The sequence below is a fragment of the Monoraphidium neglectum genome (genome assembly GCF_000611645.1).
Source record: "Monoraphidium neglectum strain SAG 48.87 unplaced genomic scaffold scaffold00214, whole genome shotgun sequence".
NCBI lineage: Eukaryota > Viridiplantae > Chlorophyta > Chlorophyceae > Sphaeropleales > Selenastraceae > Monoraphidium > Monoraphidium neglectum.
In genome coordinates this window covers 5115-18378 of record NW_014013414.1, presented here as the reverse complement: position 1 = coordinate 18378, position 13264 = coordinate 5115, and the positions used below count along the sequence as shown (strand labels likewise).

Below are 13264 nucleotides of genomic sequence, written 5' to 3'. Positions count from 1 at the left end.
CCGGCGGCAGGCGGACGCCCCGCCGCTGCGGCGTCGGCTGTGGCGGATCTGGCGGCCGCGCCGGGCGCTGAGGGATTTGCGCTGCACCCGGCGGTGCTTGACTCTTCGTTCCACCTCGGAGCAGCGCACGCAGCGCGTGGCGCAACTGGTGGATCGGGCCTCCTGGTACCGGCGGCCTTGGGCGCGCTGCTGCTGCCGCCCTGGACGCCGCGCGAGGAAGATGCCGGCGCAACCGGCTGCTCGGCCGCGGCGCGCTCAAAGGCAATAGGTGGTGACGCGGGCTCAACTTCGCATGTGCGCATGACGCCTGGCGGCTGCACTGTCGAGGGGCTGGTGGCAAAGCCGCTGCGGCCCGCCAAGGCTGTAGCTGGCGCCCCTGGTTTGGCAGGGTCAGATTCAGTTGATCAGGATGGTTGCAGCAGCATGCTATACCAGACTGTCCTGGCTGCCAGCGACCCTTGGGAAGCTTCCCAGAAGCTGTCCGGCGCCGGCTGCGCCGTCGCTCTGGGCTCGAAGCGCGCTGGGCCTGCCGCGCTCGTGGCGGCTGCCCTGGCGGCGGCCCGCGGTGCGCTTGCCGCGCCGGGCGCCGGCGCCGCAGCCCTGACGCTGGGCACGGGTGGTCACCCATCTGCGGGCGGCGCTTTGACACGTGGCGCGCTGCCTGGGCTGCTCAGGACAGTGCAGCAGGAGGCAGCTTCTTGGCATGTGGCAGTGCTCAGCGACAGCACCACGCCAGCCTGCGCCTCGCCAACCCTTGCTCTGGGCGACGATGGGCCGCAGCAGCAGCTCACAGCAGTGGGGTCTTATGGTGGCCGTGCAGACGCGTGTGTGCTGTTTGCGCCGGTCCTGAGGCCAGCCGCTGTGGCAGCTGCCGAGCAGCTGCCGCCTCACCAGCTTGTGCCCCAGCCACGCGGCGCCTTCAGCGGCCTGGTGCCGGCGGCTGTTGATGTGTCGTCGGCGGCGCTGGCGCACGGTCAGATAGGGCTGAGGGTTCAGGCTGTGGGCCTCAACTTCCGGGACGTGCTTAACGTGAGGGGTCGTTGTCTGTTGGGGCTGTTGCTTGTGGATGTGGTTTGCAGCTGCGTGCTGTACGTACCGAGGGACACGATGGTGCGCAGGTGCATGTTTTGTACTTGCACTGACAAGCTCAGAAGCTTCATACAACCACTCAGCATTGCACTGTGCACAATAATTTAACCAAGCAAACAACTGCAATACCAAACAAACCCCTGCGCAGGTCCTGGGCATGTACCCTGGCGACCCAGGCAACCCTGGAGGGGACTGCGCAGGCGTCGTCCTCGCCACAAACCCCACCGCCACCTCGACCCCGCACGCCGTCGGCCAGCGGGTGTTTGGCCTGGCTGTCGGCTCCCTCGGCACAGCCGTGGCGTGTGCTGCCGACACCATGGTGGCAGCACCCGCGTGCCTGACCTTTGAGGAGGCCGCCAGCATGCCCACCGTGTTCATAACCGCGCGTGCGGCGCTGCGGCAGGTGGCCACTGCAAGGCGCGGTGAGCGCGTGCTGCTGCAGGCCGCAGCAGGCGGCGTGGGCCTGGCGGCGCTGCAGGTGCTGGAGGCGACAGGCGCCGTGGTGCTGGGCACAGCTGGCGGGCCGCCCAAGCGCGCGCTGCTGCGCTCCCTGGGAGTCGCACATGCAGCGGGCAGCCGGGACACGGGCTTTGCGTGCGACCTGGCAGTGGCAGCTGGTGGCGCGGACGTGGTGCTCCACTCGCTGACGTCACCAGGCATGGTGGGCGGCGCGCTGGCACTGCTGCGGCGTGGCGGGCGGCTGGTGGAGATCGGCAAGCGCGATGTGTGGAGCGGCGCCGCAGTGGCCGCTCAGCGGCCCGACGTGGCATACCGCCTGCTGGCGGTGGACTTCCTGCCCGACTGCGAGGTGCAGGCGGCGCTTCGTGCTGTGGCGGCGGGCGCTGCATCTGGCGCGCTGCGGCCGCTGCCGCTGGCGGCGCACCCTCTGTCGGGCGTGGCAGCTGCCCTGCGACAGCTGAGCCAGGTAAGAGCTTGGGGAGGCTGTGATAGGTCGGACTGGCAGGGTTCACTCAATCGCTTGCACCCTCCTCGGCTTGATTGTTTGTGCCCTCCTTGGCTCGTCTCTACCTCTCTCCCACCTCGTTTGGCCTGTACAGGCTATCAGCTTCTTGATGATTTCCTTGCAGGTGTCTGTCTAGAGTATTACTGCCGCCACCCTCAACAACTCACTTGTGCTGCAGGCTCGCCAACTGGGCAAGGTCATCGTCGGCGGCGCCACCAACCGGCCGCCAGCCGCGCCAGCAGGCCGCGTGCTGGTCACAGGCGGCACAGGCTACCTCGGAAGCCTGGTTGCTGCCTGGCTGACTACACAGCAGCTCGGCTCAGTCAGCCTGCTTGCCCGCAACGCGCGCGCCAGCAGGCCCCTGGCGCAGCTGCTGGCTGGCGGCAGCATGATGCCCGTGAACGTCACGCAGTGTGATGCCGGCCTCAGCGCTGACGTGGCAGCCCTTCTCAACAGCGGCGAGCCAATCCAGGCCATCTTCCATGCGGGTGGCGTGCTAGCGGATGCGACCCTGCAGCAACTCACCCTCTCAGGTGTGCGCCGCACGATTGCCGCCAAGCAGACTGCACTGGGGCGGCTGCTGGCTTTGCATCAGGCCCAGCCAGCAGCTCAGCTTGTGCTCTTCAGCTCTGTGGCGTCTCTGCTGGGCAGCGCCGGCCAGGCCAACTACGCCGCAGCCAACGCCGCGCTCGACGCTGCCGCGGCGGCGCTGCAAGCCGGCGGCGTCGCGGCGCTCAGCGTGCAGTGGGGTGCGTGGGCGGGCGCAGGCATGGCGGCCAACGACCCCCGGACGGCGGCACGCGTGGAGCGCATGGGCATGGGGCTGATTGAGCCGCGCCGCGGCCTCGCAGCTCTCGAGGGCGCCCTCGCCGCTGTCGCGACCATCTGTGCAGCCTGTGCGCCCGTCGTAACCGCGGTGCCCTTTAACTGGCGCCGCATGGCGAAGCGCCTCGGCAGCCGCGTCCCCACGCTGTTCTCAGAGGTCGGCGTCGCTGCTGGCGTCGGGTCGTCCGCGGCTGGGGCAGCGCCCAGGCGCGGCCGCGCGCCAGCCGCTCGCCGCGGGCTGCATGAGAGGGCAGCAGTGGCGGCGGCTGAAGTGGGCAGGCAGGTCGAGGAGGCGGTGCGCTCCATCGTTGGCAGAGAGGTGGGCGCTCGGCCAGAGGGATGCTGGTTAGGCTGTGCTCAATGCTGCAGAAGTTGAACATAAATGTCACTTGTGTCTGGATGCAGACGTAGCCAGGTCCCAGCAGCATCAACCGAGCTTTCTCTTGCGTGACAGCATTGACCATGGTTTTGGGTGTCTGCCTCCCTCAATCCACTGCGGCAATTCTTCCTCATGGAGATCCAAGCTTCCCTGCCAGAGACCTGATCCATCCATCCGTGTCCCTCAAACAGGTGGCCCCCGACGAGCCCCTGATGGCGGCTGGCCTGGACTCCCTGGGCGCAGTGGAGCTGCGCAACGCGCTGGAGGGCCGCCTGGGGCTGCAGCTGCCAGGGACCCTCGTCTTCGACTACCCCAGCAGCGCGGCCCTGTCCCAATACATCGGCTCCCGGCTGGCTGCCTCGGGCGTCAGCATCGATGCCACGGGCCAGGCCGGCGCCGAGGATGAGGAAGAGGACCAGCAGGATTGGCCGGAGGCGTCCGCGGCTGCGGCGGCGGTTGCTGACAGGGTACCCCGGGGCCTGACGCCCGCCGGCTGGGCACCCACAGGCGCGGCGTCGGTTCTGGCTGTCTCGGCTTTCAGCTACAGGTGCGTTCAACAGAGTTGGGAAATCTTCTGTGTCTTCTGCTGCGCCACCTGTCGAGACCTCAAATGCACCTTGGTCCCTGTGAATAATCCTTCAACCTTGCAATGAGTGCTTTCATGGGGCCAGATATAACACCCTGAACCACCACCAGTTGCACATGCCTCCTCACCTTCCCACCGCCGCGCCGCCCTTCCACCCAGGGTGCCCCGAGACGTCTGGGCAGATGGCTATGCCGGCGACGCGGCCGCTGCCATCCCCCTCGAGCGCTGGGACCCCGACGTCGCCCCTGCCGCCGCCCTCTTCGCCGACGGCGGCGCGCCGCTGCGGTTCGGCGCCTTCCTGCCCGCCGGCGTCGCCGCCGCCTTTGACGCCGCAGCTTTCGGGCTGTCGCCGCCCGAGGCGGCCCTTATGGACCCGCAGCAGCGCCTGCTGCTCGAGGCCGCGGCCGAGGCACTCGCCGGCGGCGCCGCCGCTGCGGCGTCGGGCATGAACTCGTGCGGCGTGTTTGTGGGGATCTCGTCGATGGATTACCAAAAGCTGGCGTCGAGGTACGGCGGCGCGGTCACCGCTTACAGCGCGACTGGCGTGTCGCTCAGCGTGGCGGCGGGCCGCCTGTCCTTCACCTTCGGTCTGGCCGGCCCCTCCCTGGCGATTGACACCGCCTGCAGCAGCAGCCTGGTGGCCGCACACTCGGCGTCGCTCAGCCTGGGCGCGGCGCAGTGCGGGCGCGCGCTGGTGGGCGGCGCGAACCTGGCGCTGTTCCCAGACACCCCTGCCATGTTCAAGCGGGCCGGTAAGAGAGGAGTATGGTCTGGGGCTGTGCGGCTTTAGCTTTGCCTCAGATTGGTGGCACTCCCAAGTCGCTAATGCTGTGGAAGTCCTGGGGTTGTCACAGGCTTGTACCATCCAACGTCCTCAGGATAACGGTGTCCCATGCAGCTGCAAGGGGAGATAGTGAATAATTCATCCTCATGCCAACATGCACCTCCTCATATGCAAGATGCATCTGGTGTGCTTGCTCTCAGATGCTGCTGTGCCAAACTTACTCCTGCCAGGCATGCTGGCAGAGGACGGCCGCTGCAAGACACTGGACGCAGCAGCCGATGGTTATGTGCGCTCAGAAGCTGTGGGCGTGATGCTGCTGCAGCCGTTTGCGGCTGCAGAGGGCGCCTCGCCCGCGCCGCTGGCCGTGCTGGCCGGCAGCGCTGTCAACCAGGACGGCCGCAGCAGCGGCCTCACGGCGCCCAACGGGCCGGCGCAGCAGGAGGTGATTAGGCAGGCCCTGGCGGCTGCGGGGCTTGCCGCGGCAGACATGTGCGGCGTCAGCACTCACGGCACTGGCACCAGCCTGGGGGACCCGATTGAGGTCGGCGCCCTGGCCGCCGTGTTTGGCGGCAGCGGCGGCAAGAGCGGCAGCAGTGGCTGTGTTGCCGCTCCACTTGTGGTGGCGGCCAGCAAGTCATGGCTGGGCCACGCCGAGCCGGCTGCGGGCGTTGTTGGCATCCTGCAGGCGGCACACCAGGTGTGCGGCCTCGCGGCGCCACCTATCGCCCACCTGAGGACCCTCAACCCCCTCGTGGCATCGGCCATGAGCAGCGACGGAGGCCGCGGCTGGGCGCTGCCGCGCCAGGCGGGCGGTTTGGCGACGGCGGAGGCAGCAGCCCTGGCCCGCTGCGGCGTCAGCGCGTTCGCGTTCCAGGTGCGGGTTTGCAGCGCGTCGCACGTCGCAGCGCTACTGCTGACTTCCTTGGTAAACCGCGCAGCGCTGCCTTGTGCCACGGCCCCCCACCCCCACAGATAACCTTGCAACCCTTTCGTTTCTCAACCCGCGCCACGCCTGACCCCCATCACCCCAGGGCACCAATGCGCACGTCGTCATTGCCACCCCCTCACCTGCCAATACGTCCGTGAGGCTGGCTGCACCCAGCCTCGCAGCCGCGCAGCCCCAGTGGCGCCGCAGCTACCTCTGGCTGCTGCCGCGGCCGCGCGCCCTCGCCGCCGGTGGCGTCTCGCTGGCCGCGGCCGAGGCTGCGGGGCCGGGCGCCAGCGGGACGGCCACGTTTGCATGCCGCCTTGACGCGGCGCGGCTGGCGTTCCTGTGGGACCACGTCGTCGGGGGCACCCCCATATTCCCCGCGGCGGGCTTCCTGGACGCGGCCGCGAGCGCGGCGGCCACGCTGCTGCTGCCGACTGCAGCGCACGACGGCACAGCCGACGACGGGCGCCAGTTGGGCCCGCATTACCACAACAACCACCACCAGCAGCAGCTGCTTTTGCTGACAGATGCAGCAATTCCTGCGCCTCTGGCTCTGGCCGGCAAAGGCGGCGGAAGAGGCAGCGAGCAGGAGCTGCTGGTCTCCATCAGCCTCGACTCGGGAAGGGTCAGGGTGACGAGCCGCGGCGGCGCCGGCAGCGCCACCTCAGCGCCCACCACGCACCTTGCCGCCGACGCGGCGCTCGCCCGCGCCGCCGCGCCTGAGCTGGCCGTGCAGCCCGCCGCGGTGCGGGTGGCCAGGCTGCTAGGCGGCCCTCCAATCACGCCGAGCAGCGGCGGCTATGCCAACTCGGCGGCCTCAGGGGCCCTGTGCGCGCCGCCGCAGTCGGCGGGTGACGCGCACGACTTCAGCTTGCACCCCGCCCTCCTCGATTCGGCCCTGCAGCTGGGGGCCGCAGCCGCAGCCGCGACGCAAGCAGTCGGCCGCCAAGCAGCCGGCAGCCCAGGCGACACCAAGGTGCCCGTGGGCCTGTCTGCGCTGCTCGTGCCGCTCGGTGACAGCGGCGCGCCTGCATGCCGCCCCGCGTTTGCCGCCACGCGCGCGTTCACGGGCGAGAGTGGACAGCTGAGCAGCAGTTACTGGCTCGTGGACAAGCGGGGGGCCGCCACGGGCGCCGTGGATGGGTTGGTGGCTAAGGCCATCCCCAAGCCGGCCCAGCGGAGGGCCCAGGGGCAGGTGCAAGATCTTCAAGCTGCAAAGGACTGCTTGTACCAGATCGACTGGGTTGTCGACAGCCCCGAGGCAGCTTTGGACAGGATTCAGGAAGCTGGCTCAGAAGATCAGCGGGCAGTTGAGGCGGCCTGCGATCTGTCGCTGACCGCCCGTGCTGACGGCGGCCTGAGCGCCACCGCGGCGCTGGTCGCGGCGCTGCAGGCGCAGCAGCCGCGGCCGGGCGCGGGCGCACCCTTGAGCGTCTGGACGAGCGGCGCGGAGGCGACAGTGCTGCACGGGGCGAGCGGCGGGCCTGCGGGGCGCGGCGTCGCCGGCGCTCTGGTGTCGGCCGTGCTGCGGACTGCGACGCAGGAACAGGCGGCCCAAGTGACGGCCCAGTCCGACGCCAGCCTGCATACCTGCAGCGGCAGCGGTGCAGGCATTTCCAGCAGAGCAGTGCGCCTCAGTGTCATGCCTGGCGCTGCCGCCCTGCCCGCCGGCAGCCGCAGCAGCAGCGCCGCGGCCGGCGCGACCCTGACGGCGCGGCTCAGGCCGGTGGCAGCTGCAGAGCAGCTGCCGCCTCACCAGCTCGTGCCCCGGCCGCGTGGCGCCTTCAGCGGCCTGGTGCCCGCAGCTGTGGACGTGTCGGCGGTGGCGCTGGCGCCCGGCCAGATAGGGCTAAGGGTTCAGGCTGTGGGCCTCAACTTCCGGGACGTCCTGAACGTGAGGAGAGGGATCGTGAGGATTGACGAGCGGGGGAGCAAAGGTTGCTTGAGCTGCAAGTGCCTGCTTGCAATGTCAACCGCGTCTTACCGCAGCCCCACCAGCATTCAAGTAGGGACCCTCCTTCTTCTGACCGACTGCAATCCTTCATGCAACAACGCCGACTCAGGTCCTGGGCATGTACCCTGGCGACCCAGGCAACCCCGGAGGTGACTGTGCAGGCGTCGTCCTCGCCACCAACCCCACCGCCACCTCAGTCCCGCATGCCGTTGGGCAGCGCGTGTTCGGCCTGGCGGTCGGCTCTCTCGGCACAGCCGTGGCATGTGCCGCCGACACCATGGTAGCGGCGCCCGCCTGCCTGAGCTTTGAGGAGGCTGCCAGCATGCCCACCGTGTTCATCACTGCGCGTGCGGCGCTGCGGCAGGTGGCCGCAGCGCAGCATGGCGAGCGTGTGCTGCTGCAAGCCGCGGCAGGTGGCGTGGGCCTGGCGGCGCTGCAGGTGCTGGAGGCAACCGGCGCCATGGCGCTGGGCACAGCTGGCGGGCCGCCCAAGCGCGCGCTGCTGCGCTCCTTGGGCGTGGCGCACGCAGCAAGCAGCCGGGACACGGGCTTTGCGTGCGACCTGGCAGTGGCAGCGGGCGGTGCGGACGTGGTGCTCAACTCCCTGACGTCACCGGGCATGGTGGGCGGCGCGCTGGCGCTGCTGCGGCGTGGCGGGCGGCTGGTGGAGATCGGCAAGCGCGATGTGTGGAGTGGTGCGGCCGTGGCCGCTCAGCGTCCTGACGTGGCGTACAGCCTGCTGGCGGTGGACTTCCTGCCCGACTGCGAGGTGCAGGCGGCGCTGCGTGCTGTGGCGGCGGGCGCTGGATCTGGCGCGCTGCGTTCGCTGCCGCTGGCGGCGCACCCTCTGTCGGGCGTGGCAGCTGCTCTGCGTCAGCTGAGCCAGGTGAGGTGCAATATCACAATCGACACCCAATGGGTTGCCCAAATTGGCAAATGGCTCTGTGAGGTCGTGCTTGCTGATGGGAATTTGACTTTGGGGGATGGGATCCGGGGCCTGACCCTAAACCATAGATCCATTGTTATGTGCTCCCCAACAGGCCCGCCACGCCGGCAAGGTGGTCGTCAACGCGCCTGCCTCCTACCAGCAGCAGCTGTTCCTGGCCGCAGACGGCTTAGTCATCGTCACCGGCGGCCTCGGCACCTTGGGCGCCCTCGTCGCCGGCTGGCTCCTGCAGCAGGGCTGCACGCGCGTGGCGCTGCTCGGCCGCGCGGGCAAAGCCTCCGCGCTCGCGCAGCTGCCGGGCGGCCGCGCTGACATCAGCGTACTCGCGTCGTCGCCGGCGCAGATTACGTTCGCCGCGTGCGACGTGGCGGCCGCCGCCGACCTCTGGCAGCAGCTGCTCTGCGGCGGGGGGCGCGCGCTGCCGATTTTGGCAGTGCTGCATGCCGGCGGCGTCCTGCAAGACGCGACGATCGCGAAGCAGGATGCGGCGGGCTTGCGGCGTGTGTACGCGCCAAAGGCGCGCGCCGTCCAGCAGTGGCAGGGGCTGCTGCGCTCCCAGCCTGCGGCGCAGCAGGTGCTCTTCAGCTCAGTGGCGTCCCTGCTGGGCAGCCCCGGCCAGGCCAACTACGCCGCAGCCAACGCCACGCTCGACGCGGTCGCGGCGGCGCTGCAAGCCGGCGGCACGCCAGCGCTCAGCGTGCAGTGGGGCGCGTGGGCGGGCGCGGGCATGGCGGCCAACGACCCCCAGACTGCTGCGCGCGTTGAGCGCCTGGGCATGGCGCTGATTGCCCCGCAGCAGGGCCTGGCCGCGCTGGAGGGCGCCCTGGCCGCGGTGACGCGCGGGGGCCGCGGCGCGACGCTCGCCCCGCTGGGCGCTATCGCGGCGGTCCCCTTCAAATGGGCGGCGTTCCTCGCCCATCGGCGGCCGGCGCCCGCCTTCTTCTCAGAATTCGAGGCCCACCTGCAGCCGGCGTCCTCCCGCACGCCGGGCGGCAGCCGCGGCAGCCGCAGCCGCAGCCGCGGCGCCGCGCCGTGGAGGCCGCCGGTGCGGCAGCAGGGCGCCGCTTCGGCTGTGGGGGCCCAGGTAGCGTCGGCGGTGGCGGCCGTCCTGGGGCGGCCTGTGGGCGCGGATGAGCCGCTCGTGGCGGCCGGGCTGGACTCCCTGGGCAGCGTGGAGCTGCGCAACGCGCTGCAGGCGGGTTTGGGGGGTCCTGGCTTCAGGGTTTAGCCCTTGGGGCGTCCGTGGTGTGACCAAAGCGCTCGTGCAGTAGACCCGGATGCGCTGGGCGGGCACGCCATATGCTGACCTGGTGCATAGCTGCGTTCTGCGACGTAAACCCTCCCGCTTTTCCTGTGTACGACAGCAAATTGCTGCCTGCAGCAGGGAGGTCTGCCACACCACCCCCGTCGACGTACCCTCCTTGCCTTCACTGTTGTTTCCATGTCCATCGACCTCCCACCTACTCACGCACCCTCAGTCCACGCTTCAAGTGGAGCTCCCGCCCACCTTGGTCTTCGACTACCCGAGCGTCTCAGCAATTACCTCGCTTGTTGCCTCCCTCGGCGCCCGCGGCGCCGCCGGCGCCTCCCCGCCTTCACTTGATGACGTCAGCGACGACGAGGCCTGCCCGGACGACACCCCTGCCGCGCTGCCGCCGCTCGCCGGCGCGGCGCTTGGCTCTGGGGCCGCTGCAGGGCAGGGCGCGCGCCTGCTGGTGGCGGTGGCGTCTTTCGCGAGCCGCACAGCGGCGGGCAACGCGGTGCTGTCGTTGGAGGGGCGGGACGCGAGCCGGCGGGTGCCCTTTGAGCGCTGGAGCGGCGCTGATGTGGAGCAGGTGGGAGCAGCACCAGCTTGGGCGCTTGTGTTGAGAGATCAGGCCGTGCTCACAGCAACGCTGCTGCCATAAACTGTGCGTGACCAACTTCTTCACACGATTTGCTGTGCAGGGCTACAAAACAAATGTTTTCATGCGCTCACAGCTGAATGCTCCCACTCCTTTTGTTTTCTAATTGCAGCTCTTCGACGGCCTGCCGCCCCAGTTCGCCGTCTCCCTGTCAGACGCTGCCCTCTTTGACGCCGCCGCCTTTGGCGTCAGCGCCCCCGAGGCGGCCCTCATGGACCCCCAGCAGCGCCTGCTGCTTGCTTGTGCCGCAGAGGCGCTGCTCGGCGGCGGCACGGGCCCCGCCGCGTCCGCGTCACTTGGCATTGGCACTGCCGTCAGCAGCGTCACCGGGGTCACCGGTCCGGTGGGTGCGTACGTTGGTGTGTCGTCTATGGACTACAACAAGCTCACCCTGAAGTTCCTGGGGAGCGTCACCCAGAACTCTTCCACGGGTGAGTGGGGAGGGTCGGTGGCGGGTTTGACAGTGAAGGAACGGGGCAAGCGCGCAGTTCATGACAAGATGGCAGGGCAGGTGGGGGTTTCGTGACGGAAGAAGAGGAGATGGGTGTCTGATAGTGTTGCACGGACCCCTGGACAATGTTGGTGCAAATCCAGTCTGCCTTGCAGCCCTCAAAACCCCTGCCACCTCACAGCCTGGGTGCCAATGTGATTGTGTCACACCTATCTTGTCTCTAAGCACCAAGTTGCATGTTTCACCCCCAACACCAACCCCTCCCCGCCCACCATCAACGCCCAGGGGCCAGCCTTTCCGTGGCGGCAGGCCGCCTGTCCTACACCTTCGGCCTGCGCGGCCCCGCCATGTCCGTCGACACCGCCTGCAGCAGCAGCCTGGTGGCCGCGCACACCGCCGTCGCCGCGCTGGCGCTCGGCAACTGCGCGGCGGCGCTCGCGGGCGGCGTCAACCTGGCGCTCTCGCCTGACACGAGCGCAGCGTTCGCCAAGGCGGGCATGCTTGCTCCCGACGGTCGCTGCAAGGTGCGGAGCGCACAGCCTAGCATGGGATATAATTTGGGATCCTTTGCAGACCCCTCTTCAGTGTCCACCACCCACCTTGAATTTGCTTGCTTTCCAACCGCTCTACCCCAATCAATGATAGCTCTTGCGATTTCGCCCCGTCAAGCTCTCGATGTTCACTGTTGTCGATGCAAACACCCCATGCAGACCTTGGACGCTTCCGCCGACGGCTACGTCCGCGCAGAGGCGGCCGGCATCTTCGTGCTGCGGCCGATGGACGCCTCGGGCAGCGTGGCTGCCCCCGATTCGGCCGCGCCCACGCCGCTGGCCGTGCTGGCCGGCAGCGCCGTCAACCAGGATGGCCGCAGCAGCGGCCTCACGGCGCCCAATGGGCCAGCGCAGCAGGAGGTGATCAGGCAGGCGCTGGCCGATGCCGGAGTTCGTGCGTCCGAGGTGCGTGACGATGCTTGTGATCTGTGTTTGGACCGTCCAAGGGTGGCGGCGCCCAAGCGGCAGTTGGGCTTGCTGCCAGCAAGCATGCGGCGCTGCCATTCATGGCTGCATTCTCGTTCTCATCATGTGCTTCCCCAATGGAGCCGAGGGGCCTCGGGATGCTGAAAGAGCAGAGATACATTTGAATATCCTGGTGTGTTGCCTGGTGGGCCAGATCGCAAAGCACACTTCACTTGCGGATGCCCTGGGCATGGGGGGTTTCAACTGCGATGCGGCTGGCACACATGCTATCTTCAAATCCCCCATTTTCAATTTACAGGTCGACCTGCTGCAGCTACATGGCACAGGCACCAGCCTGGGAGATCCCATCGAGGTCGGGGCAGCCGCAGCGGTGTTTGCCCCACGCGCCGCGCCCGACGGCGCCGCCGCGCCGCCGCCGCCCCCGGTCCCCCTGGCGCTGTTCACCAGCAAGAGCAGCCTGGGTCATGCAGAGCCGGCCGCCGGCGCGGTCGGCGTGCTGCACGCGGCTTGGGCTGCGCGCCACGCGGCGCTGCCGCCCGTGCTGCACCTGCGGGCTGTCAACCCCTTTGTGGCTGGCACTTTGAGCGCGGGGGCAGCCGGCACGGCGAGCGGCTGGCAGCTGCCGAGGCAAGCCGCTGGGCGGGGATGCGGCAAGGAGGGCGACGGCGTCGTCAGCGGCGTCAGCTCTTTTGCTTTCCAGGTAGGTTGGGTCCGGCGTTATAACCTGTCATACGTGCTCACCCCATGAGCTTGCATGGACAGCAGCACGCACAGCATGGCACCAAGCAGCAAGGAAGCTGGGCTGCGGGCAGCTGCTCAAAAGTGGGAGCTTGTGTGCATTCGCAAATTGAGAATTGCCTATCGTTGGACTAGCCTTGACTTGGCGCTGAGCAAGAACACCCACCATGCCCCTCTGGCTGCCACTCTTGCAGGGCACCAACGCCCACTTGATCCTCAAGGCGCCCGTCGCCGCCCGCAGCGGCGCCGTGGGTGCCGGCAGCGGCGGCGTCAGGGCAGCCGTTTCCTGGCAGCCCGGCCGCCACTGGTTCATGGCGCCTGTGAGCTCCCTCCTGCGCTCAGTCGCCGCCTGCACTGGCAGGCGCGGCGCCGTAGGTGCGTCGGCGCGTTTCGTGTCGCTGCTCGGCGCGCAGGGCACCGCGCCGCTGCTCGGCGCACTAGCGGGCGGCGACGGCGGCGGCTTCCGGGTGCTGCCGGCCGGGGCACTCATGATGGCGGCCGCGGCCGCGGTTGACGCGGCGGCTGGCGGCGCCTCGGCAGATGGACGGGTGCTGCTGGTGGGAATCCAGCTGGGGATGCAGGTGGTGCAAGCCGCACGAGCAGGAGGCTGCGGCGCACTGGTGGAGCTTTCGATCGTGCTCGACGCGGCGCCTCGCCGCGTGTCGGTGCTGCTGGCCAGCCACACGGGCGGCGGGGCGCTCGCGATGGATGCGTCGCTGGCACGGTTGCCCGCCGC

General features: G+C 69.1%; 1 protein-coding gene across 1 annotated transcript in view; it reads left to right on the top strand.

Moving 5' to 3' along the window:
• Positions 1-423: 423 nt before the first annotated feature.
• The window catches only part of MNEG_1995 (beta-ketoacyl synthase), a gene marked incomplete at both ends in the record, with an annotated part of 17878 nt that continues 5037 nt past the window's right edge, over positions 424-13264 (top strand). The window contains 16 exons of the mRNA XM_014049527.1: positions 424-1029; positions 1238-2014; positions 2232-3197; positions 3449-3804; positions 4003-4595; positions 4858-5501; positions 5659-7452; positions 7622-8398; positions 8553-9680; positions 9937-10293; positions 10475-10793; positions 11099-11337; positions 11524-11769; positions 12089-12490; positions 12723-12848; positions 12942-13085. Coding sequence (XP_013904981.1) covers positions 424-1029; positions 1238-2014; positions 2232-3197; positions 3449-3804; positions 4003-4595; positions 4858-5501; positions 5659-7452; positions 7622-8398; positions 8553-9680; positions 9937-10293; positions 10475-10793; positions 11099-11337; positions 11524-11769; positions 12089-12490; positions 12723-12848; positions 12942-13085 — 9474 coding nt within the window. The remainder of the gene's footprint in view (positions 1030-1237; positions 2015-2231; positions 3198-3448; positions 3805-4002; positions 4596-4857; positions 5502-5658; positions 7453-7621; positions 8399-8552; positions 9681-9936; positions 10294-10474; positions 10794-11098; positions 11338-11523; positions 11770-12088; positions 12491-12722; positions 12849-12941; positions 13086-13264) is intronic.